Source organism: Chiloscyllium punctatum, chromosome 42 (assembly GCF_047496795.1).
Source record: "Chiloscyllium punctatum isolate Juve2018m chromosome 42, sChiPun1.3, whole genome shotgun sequence".
In the NCBI taxonomy this organism is placed as follows: Eukaryota; Metazoa; Chordata; class Chondrichthyes; order Orectolobiformes; family Hemiscylliidae; genus Chiloscyllium; species Chiloscyllium punctatum.
In genome coordinates, this window is record NC_092780.1 from 2,658,793 (window position 1) to 2,677,559 (window position 18,767).

Consider the following 18,767-nt stretch of genomic DNA (forward strand, 5'->3'; position numbering starts at 1 on the left):
AATCTGACAAGATTCAAACATGCCATGTAGGGAGAAGGAAAATTTTAAAAAAATCACCTGAGGGACAAAGCACAAAGGGCAGCTTTTACTGCGTTGTCTTTAAAATAAAGCCATTGCTTTTGGCCTATGAATAGGAAGGATGAATCCATTGTGGATGGTGGTGAAGAGAAGGAGGGTGAGAGCAGGAGCAAACATCCCAGGGTAGCTGGTGGTCAGGTCAAGCCCAGCAGGGCTGAGTTAAGATGCTTACAGACCGGTGTTAAACAGTTTACAGTTCTAACAAGTCAGTTATGAGCCTCCTGGCCTGGCACAGCAGCTGCTACCTGGTATGGTGTCAGTGCCATGGTGACATGGGACTGGTACAGACTGGAAGCTAGGTGCCATTGGTTCATGCTATAGACTATATTTCAGAAAAGCTGAATAAGTTATTTCTCTAATTGTCTGAGATCTTGTAACTAAAGCAGCTGTACCTAGGTACTTTTGCCAATCAGTGCTGACTCGGGTACAGTGACAAAGCTTCACTGTATTCTGTACATGCAAGGCGATTCTGATATAGAAAATTATTTCTCAGCTTTGTACCCAAGATGGCTCCCCTGTGGATACATGTGACAATAAGCAGGACAAGACCCAGCCCTAGAAATTTCTTGTGAAGCAATAACTTTGAAAAGGAGAGTCAGAGAGGGAGCTGTTTGCAATGTTTTGGTGGCGAGTGGGAACCTGATCAGAATAGTCACTTAGAAATGATCAAATTAGTCTGTATTGCCTGCCAAGGGGTTTACACACCACAGATGGCAGTAGATTAGCCTAAATTGGACCTAGGAGAAGGCTGGGTGAATCTAAACCCAACATTGAAGAAACACTGAGCAAGTGTTCCAAAGCATTTCACAATAGAAGTCTTCCAAAACCATACCACCTACTTTAAGTCGACATTATTCAAAGCTGTTCACCCTCTATGTAAAAGATGCACTTTGCAAGAGGGTATAGAGGGCACTGGATCCCATAGACGATGCCAATTATCCACTGAGCATTACTTATTGAAGACTACACCTTATATTACAAGATATTCACTCAGGTAATGAAGTTCCTCATGTGCACCAATTGTTTGTAAGGAGGCTAGACATTTGTCAGAACAAGTTTCTCAAGTGGGTTTTATTATACATTATACAAAGTGAGGTACAAAGAGTTCTAACATGTGCTTTTTAAGAAAAAGCACAAAACATTACAAACCATGTTTAAAAAACCTTAACTGGGACAAAAGCAAATGTCTCAAGATCTTGCTGCAGGAGCTGGAAGATTGTGAGCTGCTCATTGAGAGAGAGAGAGATATGCCATACAGGCTTCCCATTACAAGAGGATACAGCCCAGGAGCCAGAGCCTGTTATCGAGCTGGAGTGCAGAGGAAGTGAATTAAAACCCATGAACCTTGAGTTGTTCTTCTTTAACAATGCCAACCTGCAAACCAAACAAGAACAGTTAGTACAAAACACTGGCTGTCTTTACTGATGTCATACACGTTCTGGAAAGTGATGACAGGACCGTGGGGGTACATATGCCACCCACAGTCCTGGTGTAAGTCAGAGTAGAATTATGATAAGTTAGTCTACTCTTTCAAGGAGGTGGATACTTGACAAATCCAGTATTTACTATCCATTCCCAACTATCCCTCTAGTAAAATGGCTTGGACTCATTTTAGAGAGTGATTGCAAGTCACTGACTGGATTCAGATTTCCACCTGACAGCAGCATCACCACACAGAGGCACAGAGCTGGGCTGCAGCTGGGGTTTGCACTAGATGTGATGAGTATTCAAGGAAACTTAAATCTTAAAAAAAAGGGAAGTCATGGGAAAGTAGCTCACCAAAATATGCAAGTCATTGACAGTCCCAGTGTCTATGGTGACCGTGTGCAGGAATTCTTAGCTGTAGCCGCAGCCTAACCAGGAGCTGCAGGCAATAGACTTATTACAGCAGGTAACATTCAGTGAGGGTGTCACACTGAAGGTAGACTTAGGGGACGTAGGCACTAGAAGGGACCCCCATAGCGGTCCCTTTTATGATAACATGTTGAATACTGCTGGGGAGGTGACCACCTCAGGGATAGCAACAGGAGGTGGGTCCGTGGCATTAGAAGAGACTTTGACTCTTCTTCCTCTTGCACCAAAGGAATAAAGTAGTGACAGGGAATTAGTTAGTATGGGAACAGACAGGATTTCTGCATTTACAAACAAAAAAACAAATCCAAAAATGTGCAGGTTAGGTGGATTGGCCGTGCTAGATTGCCCATAGTGTTAGGTGAAGGGGTAAATGTAGGGGAATGGGTCTTCAGAGGGTCGGTGTGGATTTGTTGGGCCGAAGGGCCTGTTTCCACACTGTATGGAATCTAAAATAAACCTCCAGGATAGCTTGTTGCCTCCTGGTGCTACTGTCAAGGATGCCTCAGGATCAAAAAGAAAAAAACTGCAAATTTCCAAGGAATAAAAATATGCCTTCAAGAGCTTCTACAAGTATTAAACAGAGAACTGCCTAAAGAGGAGTGCAGGTCCCCATCAATGGGGAAGGTGGACAAATCCTCAATACTAAAGGATAGCCCAGGAAATACCGGATGTTAGTGGTCACTGACCAAAATTCTAAAGAATCTGCAGCAATCCTTACAGATTGGAGGCAGTGGAACCCATCATAACTCAGAATAGGAGCAGTCGATCATGTTTGCAATGGGGTTTTTTTTTGATACACTAGCTACTTACATCAAATTGTAAAATTAAAGCAGAGATTGGGGTAATATCCTGCCATGGATTGAGAACTGGTTGACAAACCAAAAAGGGAATTGGAATAAATAGGTCATTCTGGGTGGCAGGCAATGAGTGAGGTACCCCAAAGATCAATGTGGGCCCTAACTATTCATGTACATCAGTAACAAAGCAAATCCAACTGTTTCAAGTTTGATGACAAAACTACATGGATGTAGTGTAACATCTAAAAACAGTGCAGTTTTAGTCAATAAGAGATTGAATAGATGGAGTTCAGAATGTCATTCTTACTGTGTTTAGACAAAGCCATGGTGGGACCACACTGGGATAAATGTGAAGTTTTGGTTCCTTGCCAAAAAAAAAGGCAAGAGAGGTGCAAGTGTTGGACTGGGGTGGACAAAGTTTACAAAAAAAAAAATCACAACACCAGGCTGTAGTCCAACAGGTTTATTTGAAAGCACTAGCTTTCAGAGCACTGCTCCTTCATCAGGTCAGTACTGACCGGGCCAGTACTTCACTGTCCTGGAGAATCTCCACTTCAGGTCACGTAGCGTAGGGAGGGGAGATCCAGAATTTTAACCTAGTAACGGTTAATAGCAATACAGTTCCAGGCCAGGTGGTGTAAAGCTTGAAGGAAACTTTGGTGTTCCCATGAATCCGTCCTGGTCTTTTAGCTGAGATTGTAAGTTTGCAAGGTGCTATCAAAGGAATCAGAGTTGCTGCAGCCCACTTGTTTATTATAGACTGCTGCCAGTGTATTGGTGGAGGGAGTAAATACTGAAGGTGGTGGATGTGGTACCACTTAGGACTGCTTTCACCTGGATGGTGAAAAGCACCAGCTCAGTGGAGCATTGGTGTGGACTTCACTGGCCTGCTTCCACATTGTAGGGATTTTGTCATATCCTAAAATTAATCCAGTCCAGCACTTGGCCCACATCACTCCAAACCCTTCCTATTCATATACCCATCCAGATGCTTTTTAAATGCTGTAATTGTACCAGCCTCCACCACTTCCTCTGGCAGCTCATTCCGTATACATACCACACTCTGGACCTCAGGTCCTTTTCAAGTCTTTCCCCTCACCCTAAGCCTCTGCCCTATTTCTGGACTCCCCATCCCAGGGAAAAGACTTGGGCATTTACCTTATCCATGCCCCTCCTGCTTTATAAACCGTCAAGGTCACCCCTCAGCCTCTGAGGCTCCAGCAAAAACAGCCCCAGCCTATTTAGCCTCTCCATGTGCTCCATACTCCTGATCCAAAGTTGACCCCCAGGCTTGATGACAACGGTAGTGAGGTATGCCAGGCCAGGAGGTTAGGGGATTGTAGTTGAGCAATTGTGATGGGCCACAGCACCTCAAATACAACTCCAGTCTCAGTTTGCAGTTTCATTTAATAGTGGTCACATGCATTTCTTGCACTAAGAGTCATGTGACTACATCTGCATTTGTAGAGTAAGGCTAAGGCTACCCTCGTTAGTTCCCACATGCCATGGGTCCAATTAAGCAGTGATGTCCTTTAGCACTAGTTCAGTTTGTTGCCGTACCACCAAGCAATCTGCATGGTACTGAAGCCCTAACCAGAGTATATTGCCAGAGGGATAACACTACCTTCCTCAACAGATATTAGGATGTTCTCCATTACAGCTATGACATGTCCACAAGGATTCAGATTTATATTAAAAAATACTTATAGTGTGGAAACAGGCCCTTCAGCCCAACAAGTCCACACTGACCCATTCCCCTACATTTACCCTTTCACCTAACACTATGGGCAATTTAGCATGGCCAATTCATCTAACCTGCACATTTTTTTGGACTGCGGGAGGAAATCGGAGCACCTGGAGGAAACCCACGCAGACATGGGGAGAGTGTGCAAACTCCACACTGACAGTTGCCTGAGGCGGGAATTGAACCTGGGTCCCTGGCACTGAGGCAGCAGTGCTAACCACTGTGCCACCATACCAGCCATCAGGATTCAGCAGAGAAACGGCAGGAAACCCTCACTACCGTCACTTATGTAGCAGGAAAACCCTCAATATAAGAATGTAAAGACTGAACAGAATCAATGATAATAGATAATGAGACACCTCTCATAATCCAGTCATGAGGCACTAAAACCTACCTCAATCAGGAACTTGCAGATGTTCTTGCGCTGGTCCCCTTGAAGTTGGATGACCTCACCGTATTCTGGATGTTCAATTACAGTACCATTACAGGCAAATTGCTACATGGAAAAATATTCATGTATTTAGTTATCTAATCCTTTAGAATGTGTGCCCTCTTCAAGTATTAGAGGACCCATTTTCCAAAATGGACATTAGATACAGTGCAGACATCAGAGCAGGGTAGAGAAAAATGAGCTGCTGCCACTTGAAACAGCCCAAGCAACTCCACCAAACAACTGTCAAACTGCAGCATCCTCACCTTTTTGAAGTGCTTGACAAGCTTCTTTTTGTCATATTCATCAGCAATCCCCTGGACGGTAGTGAGGGTTTTCCTGCCGTTTCTCTGCTGAATCCTTATGTGTATGTAATCCTCAGTCCCAGAAGGGAGGAGATCATCACCCTTAAGTGCATCAGCAAAGGGGTCTGTAACATTGAAGGAGCCAGGTTACTCTGGAGAGTGTTGGAGTTGTAATGGGAATAGCTAAGTTTTGACAGAACAAATGGGATTCAGTAAAGACAAGGGCAGAGACAAGCAGTAAACAGAAATGAGAAAATGCAGAATACAGTAGGAACTGGAAATCTGAAAGAGCCACTTCCGGGAAAGACATTTCCATCATTTCCTTAAATTGTAGCTTAATGCATCAACCAGGAAGACAATACAAGCACCAGCATGGCCCCGCCCATCGCCCCCCAGCCCCGCCCATTCTCCGTCCCCGACCCCGCCCACTGACGCTACCGCCCCGGCCCCGCCCACTCTCCAAACCCCGGCCCCACCACCCCACCGGCCCCGCCCACTCCCCGTCCCCGCCCACTGACCCCACCGCTCCGGCTCCGCCCACTCCGTCCCCAGCCCCACCCACTCCGTCCCCAGCCCCGCCCACTCACCGTCCCCAGCCCCGCCCACTGACCCCACCGCCTCTCGGCCCCGCCCACTCTCCAAACCCCGGCCCTACCCACCGGCTCCGCCCACTCTCCGTCCCCAGCCCCGCCCCCCGCGGACACTCCCGGCCCTCTCACCGAAGCTCTGCAGGTTCTGGCAAGTGGACATACGATAGCGGGGGCTGCTGCTGTCCGGGAGGAGCGGGTGGTGGGGGTTCAGTGTCGGGCGGGCGGGAGCTCAGTCTGACTCTCGCTCTCGGGCGGTGCTGCTGAGGTCACTCCCCGCCGCGGGCGCCTTTTATAGTGCGGCGGGGATCCGGCGCCTGACGTCACCAAGACGCCGTGCGTCACAGCGCAGTGACCTCATCGCGCGTGTGACGTCAATACCGGCGCGTTGTGGAAACTGGGCGGGGCATTGCCCCTGAGCATTGGGCAGTGAGCACGGGGCATTGGACATGGGGCAGTGGGCACTGGGAAGTGGACATTGGGCATTGGGGCAGTGGGCACGGGGCATTGGACATGGGGCAGTGGGCACTGGGAAGTGGACATTGGGCATTGGGGCAGTGGGCACGGGGCATTGGACATGGGGCAGTGGGGCACTGGGCATTGGGGCAGTGGGCATTGGGCATGGGGCACTGAGCATGGGGCATTGAGAAGTGGACATTGGGAAGTGGACATTGGGCATTGGGCAGTGGGCTGTGGGCATTGGGCTCTGGGCATTGGGAAGTGGACATTGGGCATTGGGCAGTGGACATTGGGCAGTGGGCAGTGGGCTCTGGGCATTGGGCACCAACCAACCCTACCGCCCAGTGGCTGAATACCTCAACTGCCCCTCCCACTCTGTCAAGGACATCCATGTGCTGGGCCTCCTCTACCACCCAATACCTGGAGGAGCAACACCTCATATTCCACCCTGGGACCCTGCAACCACACAGGATAAGGGTGGATTTCAACAGCTTCCTCATTTCCCCTCTCCCCCACATTATCTCAATCCCAAGCCTCCAATTCGACACTGCCCTCCAGACTCGTCCATCACTCCCCTCTCTGACCTTTCACCTTCTCCCTCACCTTCATCTACCTATCGCTTTCCCCGCTACCTCCCCCCAACCCCACACCCCTCTCCCATTTATCACTCGACCCCGACTCACAGACCTCATTCCTGATGAAGGGCTTATGCCTGAATATCGATTCTCCTGCTCCTCAGATGTTGCCTGATCTGCTGTGCTTTTCCAGCACCACACTCTCAACCCCTGGGGGGCTCCAGTGTTGAGTGTTCGTGAGGATGAAATATTGTCCCCACTCTTTACTGATTGTGGCCTGTGGGTCAGGAAACTGAGGATACAGTTGCAGAGAATGGGGCTTAGTCTGAGATCACTGAGTTTAGAAATCAGTCTCGAGAGGATAATAGTGTTGAAGGCTGAAGCTGTAGTCAATGAGTAGGATTCCTACATAGCTGTTCTTGGTGTCAAGATGTTCTAGGGAGGAGTGAAGGGCAAGTGATATGGCATCTGACATGGATCTGTTGGTCCGATAGGCAAATTGTAGTGGGTCAAGGGTAGTGGGGAGGCTGGAGTTGATTAATGCCATGATCAGCCTTTCAAGCACTTCATAACCACCGACATTGAAACATGCTGCATGAGCCTTCTTAGGCACAGGGGTGATGTTGGCCCTCTTGAAACAGGCAGGGACAGTGGCCTGCTGCAGGGAGAGGTTGAAGATGTCTGAGAAGACCTCTGCCAGTTGACCTGTGCATGCTCTAAGTGCACGGCCTGGTACTCCGTCTGGTCCCATCATTTTCCTTGGATTCGCAAGAAGGAAAACTGATCTGATGTGGAGGACACTGGAGCAGGTGTAGAAAATATCAACAAGGATAATGCCAAAACTATATCTATAAACACTTCAGGAAAGGATTGGTAAGAAAAAAAAGAGCTGTGGTGGAGTGGACTCGATGGGCCGAATGGCCTACTTCCATTCCTATATCTTATGTCTTATGGACCTCTGATGCAGTGTCTGTTGGGATAGGTTTGTTAGGACTTAAGTGTAGAATAGGTGTCACTTAGAATAGGTATTAACTCTCTGCTGAAATTCTGATCAAAGCGAGCATAGAAGCTATTGTGACAATCTGGGAGGGATGTGTCATCATCTCCTATCTTACACTGTCTCTATTTAGAACCTGTGATGTCGTTCAGTCCTTGCCATAGTCGTCGGGTGTCTGTCTGGGTCTCTAGTTCAATGTTCTATCATGTTATCAATGCTGTTAAATGGTGGTATGCATCATCCTGGACAAGGACATTGGTCTTCTTGGTGCTGATGTGTGGAACCCTCTCATAAAATCTGTTTCAATGGGATTTCTACTGGAATGCTCACCTTGGAACTGGATCAGAAGCAATGTCTCTCTGTGCCAAGTCTAACAATCAAGATCAGCTGCAGGTTGTGACTTGAACCTTGTGGAGAATTACAGAAGGAGCAACTTCAAACCAGGGGCCTTTGCTCACTTTCCTTTGATAGAGAACATTGTCGGAAACGTCCGTTTCCAAAGAATTACAGGCAGAACTCACAGCAAGCCAACACACAACTCCTAACCACTAAAACCATCCACCACCCCCCCACCAATCTCTCTCTCTCTCTCTCTAACCCAGGAATTACTGGAAAGTGCTCAGTAGCAGGAACCCTCACTGATTTAGCATCCCCTCGTACTTGCTTTCTGTCTCTACCCAAGGATCACCGGACAGTCACCGATACCAGGACTTAAAAATGCTGGGATAAAGAGAATCTATCATTTACGTTCTTTGAGATTAAATATTACACAGTGAAAGATAAATTCCTCAATCTGTAAATTAATAATGTTGATTCATAAACACCAACTAATGTTAGAAAATTAAAACATGAAATCAAGATATTATTTTAGTGTAATTGAAGCCAGCTCAAGATTTGTTGTGAACAAGAACCTGTTAAAGATGATGGGGGAAGGGGAGGAAAGATGAGATTTTGCTGACACAGATGATTTTAAAATTGCATGCTTCTTTTTCTGCTTTAACAGAATGCAAACTTCAAAGATGTTTTTGTAAACACACAAGACATAACACAATCCCTAGGTCCTACGCAATTACTGGACGGGATTACTGAGAAAGGATTTATATTTGTACTTCAGGCATCCTGCCAATAAACACAGAAGCAAAACAGCCCGTCGCACCCACAGATTAGAGACCACAGAACCCACCAACTATCTCATTCTTGTCCAGACCTGATTCCTTCATTGATTTACATCTGATTTTTCAAAAATCAAAGTTTAACTACGTGTGTAATATGTACCCTGAATAAACACAGATTCTGTGCAGTTAACACAGTGAGTGACCCTTACCTGCTGCATAAACACTGACTCTGTACAGTTACACAGTGAGTGACCCTTACCCTGCTGAATAAACACTGACTCTGTACAGTTACACAGTGAGTGACCCTTACCCTGCTGAATAAACCCTGACTCTGTACGGTTACACAGTGAGTGACCCTTACCCTGCTGAATAAGCACTGACTCTGTACAGTTACACAGTGAGTGACCCTTACCCTGCTGAATAAACCCTGTCTCTGTACAGTTACATAGTGAGTGACCCTTACCCTGGTGAATAAACACTGACTCTGTACAGTTACACAGTGAGTGACCCTTAGCTGCTGAATAAACATTGACTCTGTACAGTTACACAGCGAGTGACCCTTACCCTGCTGAATAAACACTGAGTCTGTACAGTTACACAGTGAGTGACCCTTACCCTGCTGAATAAGCACTGACTCTGTACAGTTACACAGTGAGTGACCCTTACCCTGCTGAATAAACCCTGACTCTGTACGGTTACACAGTGAGTGACCCTTACCCTGCTGAATAAACACTGACTCTGTACGGTTACACAGTGAGTGACCCTTACCCTGCTGAATAAACACTGACTCTGTACAGTTACAAAGCGAGTGACCCTTACCCTGCTGAATAAGCACTGACACTGTACAGTTACACAGTGAGTGACCCTTACCCTGCTGAATAAACACTGACTCTGTACGGTTACACAGTGAGTGACCCTTACCCTGCTGAATAAACCCTGACTCTGTACGGTTACACAGTGAGTGACCCTTACCCTGCTGAATAAACCCTGACTCTGTACATTTACACAGTGAGTGACCCTTACCCTGCTGAATAAGCACTGACTCTGTACGGTTACACAGTGAGTGACCCGTACCCTGCTGAATAAACACTGACTCTGTACGGTTACATAGTGAGTGACCCTTACCCTGCTGAATAAACACTGACTCTGTACGGTTACACAGTGAGTGACCCTTACCCTGCTGAATAAACCCTGACTCTGTACGGTTACACAGTGAGTGACCCTTACCCTGATTAATAAACCCTGACTCTGTACGGTTACACAGTGAGTGACCCTTACCCTGCTGAATAAGCACTGACTCTGTACGGTTACACAGTGAGTGACCCTTACCCTGCTGAATAAACACTGACTCTGTACGGTTACATAGTGAGTGACCCTTACACTGCTGAATAAACACTGACTCTGTACGGTTACACAGTGAGTGACCCTTACCCTGCTGAATAAACCCTGACTCTGTACAGTTACACAGTGAGTGACCCTTACCCTGCTGAATAAACCCTGACTCTGTACGGTTACACAGTGAGTGACCCTTTCCCTGCTGAATAAACACTGACTCTGTACAGTTACACAGCGAGTGACCCATACCCTGCTGAATAAACCCTGACTCTGTACAGTTACACAGTGAGTGACCCTTACCCTGCTGAATAAACCCTGACTCTGTACAGTTACACAGTGAGTGACCCTTACCCTGCTGAATAAACACTGACTCCGTACAGTTACACAGTGAGTGACCCTTACCCTGGTGAATAAACACTGACTTGGGAAATAAGGCAGGGCAAATGACTGTGGTGTCAGTGGGGGATCACTTTGGGGCCAGCGACCATAATTCTATTCGTTTTAAAATAGTGATGGAAAAGGATAGACCAGACCTAAAAGTTGAAGTTCTAAATTGGAGAAAGGTCAATTTTGATGGTAATTGGCAAGAACTTTTGAAAGCTGATTGGAGGCAGATGTTCGCAGGTAAAGCGATATTCAAAGTTTGTGAGAAGATTTGTAGCTCGGGTGCTCGTTGTTGTGGTTGTATTTGCCAGGACGAAGGACCCGATACCCAAGCATGAGCAAAACCAATGTAGTGTACAAAATCCCATGCAAAGACTGCACAAAACACTACATAGGACAAACAGGAAGACAGCTAACGATCCGCATCCATGAACACCAACTAGCCACGAAATGACACGACCAGCTATCCTTAATAGCCACACACGCAGATGACAAACAACATGAATTCAACTGGGACAACACTACTATTATAGGACAAGCCAAACAGAGAACAGCCAGGGAATTCCTAGAGGCATAGCACTCATCCACAGATTCAATCAATAAGCACATCGACCTTGACCCAATATACTGACCACTGCAGCGGACAGCTGGAACTGACAACCGGAAGCGGCAGAGACAGGCCACTATAAATGCCGGAGGAAACAGCACTGAAGTGCTTCACAGGAGGCTCCCAAGCACTGAGGATGTCACCTAGACAGGGGACGAAATGTCTGCAACACAAATTCCCAGCTCGGCAAACAGAACCATAACAACGGTAAAGGGATGGCTGGAAAATGGGAAGCTTTCAGAAATGAGATAACAAGAATCCAGAGAAAGTATATTCCTGTCAGGGTGAAAGGGAAGGCTGGTAGGTATAGGGAATGCTGGATGACTAAAGAAATTGAGGGTTTGGTTAAAGAAGGAAGCATATGTCAGGTATAGACAGGATAGATCGAGTGAATCCTTAGAAGAGTATAAAGGAAGTAGGAGTATACTTAAGAGGGAAATCAGGAGGGCAAAACGGGGACATGAGATAGCTTTGGCAAATAGGGTTAAGGAGAATCCAAAGGGTTTTTACAAATATATTAAGGACAAAAGGGTAACTAGGGAGAGAATAGGGCCCCTCAAAGATCAGCAAGGCAGCCTTTGTGTGGAGCCACAGAAAATGGGGGAGATACTAAATGAATATTTTGCATCAGTATTTACTGTGGAAAAGGATATGGAAGATATAGACTGTAGGGAAATAGATGGTGACATCTTGCAAAATGTCCAGATTACAGAGGAGGAAGTGCTGGATGTCTTGAAACGGTTAAAGGTGGATAAATCTCCAGGACCTGATCAGGTGTACCCGAGAACTCTGTGGGAAGCTAGAGAAGTGATTGCTGGGCCTCTTGCTGAGATATTTGTATCATCGATAGTCACAGGTGAGGTGCTGGAAGACTGGAGGTTGGCAAACATGGTGCCACTATTTAAGAAGGGCGGGAAAGACAAGCCAGGGAACTATAGACTGGTGAGCCTGACCTCGGTGGTGGGCAAGTTGTTGGAGGGAATCGTGAGGGACAGGATGTACATGTATTTGGAAAGGCAAGGACTGATTAGGGATAGTCAACATGGTTTTGTGTGTAGGAAATCATGTCTCACAAACTTGATTGAGTTTTTTGAAGAAGTAACAAAGAGGATTGAAGAGGGCAGAGCAGTAGATGTGATCTATATGGACTTCAGTCAGGCGTTCGACAAGGTTCCCCATGGGAGACTGATTAGCAAGATTAGATCTCATGGAATACAGGGAGAACTAGCCATTTGGATACAGAACTGGCTCAAAGGTAGAAGACAGAGGGTGGTGATGGAGGGTTGTTTTTCAGACTGGAGGCCTGTGACCAGTGGAGTGCCACAAGGATCGGTGCTGGGCCCTCTACTTTTTGTCATTTACATAAATGATTTTGATGCGAGCATAAGAGGTACAGTTAGTAAGTTTGCAGATGACACCAAAATTGGAGGTGTAGTGGACAGCGAAGAGGGTTACCTCAGATTACAACAGGATCTGGACCAGATGGGCCAATGGGCTGAGAAGTGGCAGATAGCGTTTAATTCAGATTATTGCGAGGTGCTGCATTTTGGGAAAGCAAATCTTAGCAGGACTTATACACTTAATGGTAAGGTCCTAGGGAGTGTTGTTAATGAAGAGACCTTGGGGTGCAGGTTCATAGCTCCTTGAAAGTGGAATCGCAGGTAGATAGGATAGTGAAGAAGGTGTTTGGTATGCTTTCCTTTATTGGTCAGAGTATTGAGTACAGGAGTTGGGAGGTCATGTTGCAGCTGTACAGGACATTGGTTAGGCCACTGTTGGAAAATTGCATGCAATTCTGGTCTCCTTCCTATCGGAAAGATGTTGTGAAACTTGAAAGGGTTCAGAAAAGATGTACAATGATGTTGCCAGGATTGGAGGATCTGAGCTACAGGGAGAGGCTGAACAGGCTGGGGCTGTTTTCCCTGGAGCGTCAGAGGCTGAGGGGTGACCTTATAGAGGTTTATAAAATTATGAGGGGCATGGATAGGATAAATAGACAAAGTCTTTTCCCTGGGGTCGGGGAGTCCAGAACTAGAGGACATAGGTTTAGGGTGAGAGGGGAAAGATATAAAAGAGACCTAAGGGGCAACTTTTTCACACAGATGGTGGTACGTGTATGGAATGAGCTGCCAGAGAATGTGGTGGAGGCTGGTACAATTGCAACATTTCGGAGGCATTTGGATGGGTATATGAATAGGAAGGGTTTGGAGGGATATGGGCTGGGAGCTGGCAGGTGGGACTAGATTGGGTTGGGATATCTGGTCGGTATGGACGGGTTGGACGTATGCTGTACGTCTCTATGACTCTGTACAGTTACACAGTGAGTGACCCTTACCCTGCTGAATAAACACTGACTCTGTACATTTAGACAGTGAGTGACCCTTACCCTGCTGAATAAACACTGACTCTGTACGGTTACACAGTGAGTGACCCTTACCCTGCTGAATAAACACTGACTCCGTACAGTTACACAGTGAGTGACCCTTACCCTGCTGAATAAACACTGACTCTGTACGGTTACACAGTGAGTGACCCTTACCCTGCTGAATAAACACTGACTCCGTACAGTTACACAGTGAGTGACCCTTACCCTGCTGAATAAACCCTGACTCTGTACAGTTACACAGTGAGTGACCCTTACCCTGCTGAATAAACACTGACTCTGTACGGTTACACAGTGAGTGACCCTTACCCTGCTGAATAAACACTGACTCCGTACAGTTACACAGTGAGTGACCCTTACCCTGCTGAATAAACACTGACTCTGTACGGTTACACAGTGAGTGACCCTTACCCTGCTGAATAAACCCTGACTCTGTACGGTTACACAGTGAGTGACCCTTACCCTGCTGAATAAACACTGACTCCGTACAGTTACACAGTGAGTGACCCTTACCCTGCTGAATAAACCCTGACTCTGTACAGTTACACAGTGAGTGACCCTTACCCTGCTGAATAAACACTGACTCCGTACAGTTACACAGTGAGTGACCCTTACCCTGCTGAATAAACACTGACTCTGTACAGTTACACAGTGAGTGACCCTTACCCTGCTGAATAAACACGGACTCTGTACAGTTACACAGTGAGTGACCCTTACCCTGCTGAATAAACACGGACTCTGTACAGTTACACAGTGAGTGACCCTTACCCTGCTGAATGAACACTGACTCTGTACAGTTACACAGTGAGTGATCCTTACCCTGCTGAATAAACACTGACTCTGTACAGTTACACAGTGAGTGACCCTTACCCTGCTGAATAAACACGGACTCTGTACAGTTACACAGTGAGTGACCCTTACCCTGCTGAATAAACATTGACTCTGTACAGTTACACAGCGAGTGACCCTTACCCTGCTGAATAAACCCTGACTCTGTACAGTTACACAGTGAGTGACCCTTACCCTGCTGAATAAACCCTGACTCTGTACAGTTACACAGTGAGTGACCCTTACCCTGCTGAATAAACACTGTCTGGGATGGTAATTGGCCGGGTTAGGTGTGTCCTGCTTTTCATATACAGGATGGGCAATTTTCCACTTTGTTGGGTAGATGTCAGTGTTGGAACTGGACTGGAACAGCTTGGCCAGGGGACGCAGCAAGTTCTGGAGCACCTGTCTTCAGTACTATTGCGGGAATGTTCTCAGGGGCCATTGCCTTTGCAGTATCCAGTGCCTCCAGCCGTTTCTTGATATCACGTGGAGTGAATCGAATTGGCTGGAGCCTGGTATCAGCGATACTGGGGACTGCTGGAGGAGGCAGAGATGAATCATCCACTCAGCACTTCTGACTGAAGATTGCTGTGAAAGTTTCAGCCTTATCTGTTGCCCTGATGTGCTGGGCTCCTCCATCATTGAGGATGGGGATATTTGTGGAGCCTCCTCCCCCAGTGAGTTGTTTAATTGTCCACCACCATTCACGACTGGATGGAGCAGGACTGCAGAGCTTAGCTCTGATCCATTGGTGTGGGGTCACCTAGCTCTGTCTGACACTTATTGTTTCTGCTCTTTGTCAAGTCTTTTGGTAGCTTTACCAGTTTGACACCTGACCTTCAGGTCTGCCTGCTCCTGCCATGCCCTCCTGCCCTCTCCCTTGAACCAGGGTTGATCCCCTGGTTTGATGGTAATGGGTGAGTGGGGGATATGCTGGACCATGAGGTTACAGATTGTGCTGGAGTACAGACCTGCTGCTGTTGGTGGCCCACAGAGCCTCAGGGATGCCCAGTCTTGAGTTGCTGGATCAGTTTGAAGTCTGTCCCATTGAGCACAGTGACAGTGCCACACAACACGATGGAGGGTATTCTCAATGTGAAGGTAGGACTTTGTCTCCACAAGGACTGTGCGGTGGTCACTCTTACCGATACTGTCATGGACAGATACACCTGCAGCTGGCAGTTTGGTAAGGATGAGGTCAGGGATGTTTTTCCCTCTTGTTGGTTCCCTCACCACCTGCCGCTGACCCAGTCTGGCAGCGATGTCCTTCAGGACCCGACCAGCTCGATCAGTAATGCTGCTGCTGAGCTACACTTGGTGGGGGGACAGTGAAACCCCCAGCCCGAGGACATTCTGTGCCCCTGCCATCCTCAGTGCTTCCTCCAAGTGTTGTTCTACATGGAGGAGGATTGATTCATCAGCCGAGGGAGGAAGGTACGTGGTAATCAGCAGGAGGTTTCCTTGCCCATGTTTAACCTGAAGCCACGAGAATTCATGAGGTCTGGAGTCTATGTCAAGGACTCCCAGGGCAACTCTCTCCTGACTGTATCCCACTGTGCCACCACCTCTCCTGCCGATGGGACAGGGCATTTACAAGTCAGGATGGGGAGTAGCTCGGAGGGGAACTTGCAGAGGGTGGTGTTCCCATGTATCTGCTGCCCTTGTCCTTCTAGATGGTGATGGTGGGGTCTGGGACATTGTCTGGAAGGAGATGATTCAGTAATTGTGACTATGTCAGGCTGTTGCTTGGCTAGTCTGTGGGACAGCTCTCCCAGTTTTGGCACTAACCCCGGATGTTGGTGAGGAGGATGTTGCAGGGTCGACAGGGCTGTTTCTGCCATTATCTTTTCCAGTGCCTGGGTCGATGCCCGGTGATCCATCCAGTTTCATTTCTTTGAGATTTTGTAGCAATTGGTACAACTGAGTGCCTTGCTAGACTATTTCAGAGGGCAACTGAGAGTCAACCCCATTGGTGTGGGTCTGGAGTCACATGTAAGCCTGACCAGATGAAGATGGCAGATTTATTTCCCTGAAGGACATTAGTGAACCAGATGGAGTTTTCCGACAATTGGCAATTCTTAATTCTAGTTTATTTTATATATTTTTTAAATTGAATTCAAATTCCACCATCTGCCCTGGTGGGATTTGACCCTGGGTCCTCAGGACATTAACTGGGCCTCTGGATTAGTAGTTTAGTAATATAGGGCGACCCCCATATCCGTGGAATCGTTTTCTGCGGTTTCAGTTATCCGCGGTTTACTGCAGCTGGAACATACTATAGGGAACGTTCCGGAACCAGGGACCAGGAGGCTGCTGGAAGGTAAGTTTCCCATTTAACTGAATGGATTCACTCCTTTCCGCTATGTTGGGTTTCCACAGTGGGTTTATGACTGTATCCCCCGTGGGTACAGGGGGTCTACTGTAATCCCACTAGGCCATTGCCTTCTGCTCCAGTGTTTATCAGGTTGGAATAGCTACATTGCTTCACATTGTACCAAACGTTTGTTCACAATATTTTTACTGAGGCCGTTATTGCAGTCTTCCTTGTTCTCAGCGTTTCGTTAAGATCTCTCAGTCCACATCTCAGCGTCCTTGTTTCCTCCCACCTGTTGAATTTCTGCCTCCAGCTTCTCTATGACAAGACCCTCCACACTTGCTTCCCAATGGTCAAACGTGCATATCTTTAATTCCCAAACTGTAATTAGCAACCATTCACATTCCTGATCTTGCACTCTTCGCCAAACACACCCCTCTGTCTTTCTGCCCACTTACAGAGTTAGTTACCAGCAGCTTTTAGGGGTGAGATATCAGCGTGCAGGAGCTTGACCATTCAAATCTACCAAATCCTAATGGAACACTCAGTATGAGTGTTCACTATGACATCCTAATGAATCTCTCAGTACTCTTTATTAAATGGATGGTCAGGTCATGATCAACCTTGCTTTTTGTGGAATCATACGGTATACAAAATTTTTTTATTCATTCATGGAATGTGGGCGTCACTGGCTGACCCCAACATTTATTGCCCGTCCCTAGTTGCCCCGTGAGCTGTATTCTTGAACCGCTGCAGTCCATATGCTGTAGGTTGACCTATAATGTCCCTGAGGGAAGGAATTCCAGGATTCTGACCCAGCAATACTGAAGGAACAGCGATATATTTCCAAGTCAGGATGGGGAGTAGCTTGGAGGGGAACTTGCAGAGGGTGGTGTTCCCATGTATCTGCTGCCCTTGTCCTTCTAGATGGAGCTGGTCATGGGTTTGGAAGGTCTAAGGGCCTAAGGACAGTTCTGATTGTAGCAGATTACCCTTTAAAGGTGCATCATTGGTTGTGGAATCTGCAGGACCAACACATTCCCAGTGGTCAAAGTTAAAAATCACACAACATCAGGTTATAGTCCAACAGGTTTACTGGAAATACAAGTCTTCAGAGTGCTGCTCCTTCATCAGGTAACTAGTGGGGCAAGCTCATAGGACACAGAATTTATAGTAAAAAAATCACAGTGTCACACAACTGATGCGATGTATTGAACACACACACACACTTAGAAATCTATGAGGATGAATTTACATTTGCAGATTCTATTTGCAGATACATTCTATTTTGTTGAAAAAGCTCACAATCTGTAGGCAGTCAGTCGTTGTGACATTTTATAAATTCCTATTTTGGAAATAGAATCAGTCTGACTCTGTGAGACAGACTCTAGCCTCGCACTTTTAATATATCATCTTAGCTGAGATGTCACCTTTTTTTCTAAAATCTTAAACTATCTCGGGAATGTGACTTGAAAGAAGTTCTGGGATTTAAGTATTAATGAATGGAAACATGCAACACATTCTATGTGATTAAAGACTTAACAGCAATCCGGGTTTGTTCAATGCATCATATCAGTTGTATGACACTGTGATCTTTTACTGCAAATTCTGTGTCCTATGATCCTGCTCCACTTGCCATCTGACATAAGAGCAGCGCTCCGAAAGCTAGTGCTTCCAAATAAACGTGTTGGACTGTAACCTGGTAGTGTCCACCCCAGTCCAACACCAACACCTCCACATCAACATCATCCCCAGGGGGTGGCAACGCTGAGCTGTTGGTAACCAGTGTGCTCAGTGTTGCCATCAGCTGGCATTGAAGATAACGCACAGAAACTCCTGGACATTAAAAACCAAAATCCCACTTGAATGATTGGAGGACATCAGAACTAGGAGTAGGCCATTCAGCCCCTCAAGTCTGTTCCAGTGACTGTTCCATATAATCACGGATGATCTCAGCACAGCCTCAACCTCA

General features: G+C 46.8%; 2 protein-coding genes across 2 annotated transcripts in view; one reads left to right on the forward strand and one right to left on the reverse strand.

Annotated features, from left to right (window-relative positions):
- Positions 1-18,767, forward strand: part of LOC140465633 (cholecystokinin-like) — a 222,948-nt gene that overhangs the window by 148,435 nt on the left and 55,746 nt on the right. The gene's annotated exons all lie outside the window — the stretch shown is intronic.
- On the reverse strand, positions 1,132-6,097 carry LOC140465627 (eukaryotic translation initiation factor 1b-like). Its single transcript, XM_072561184.1, has 4 exons — positions 5,928-6,097; positions 5,170-5,333; positions 4,868-4,969; positions 1,132-1,452 (listed from the first exon to the last, which is right to left on the reverse strand). The coding sequence occupies exons 1-4, from the start codon at positions 5,956-5,958 to the stop codon at positions 1,408-1,410; spliced, it is 342 nt and encodes a 113-aa protein (XP_072417285.1). The 5' UTR covers positions 5,959-6,097; the 3' UTR covers positions 1,132-1,407.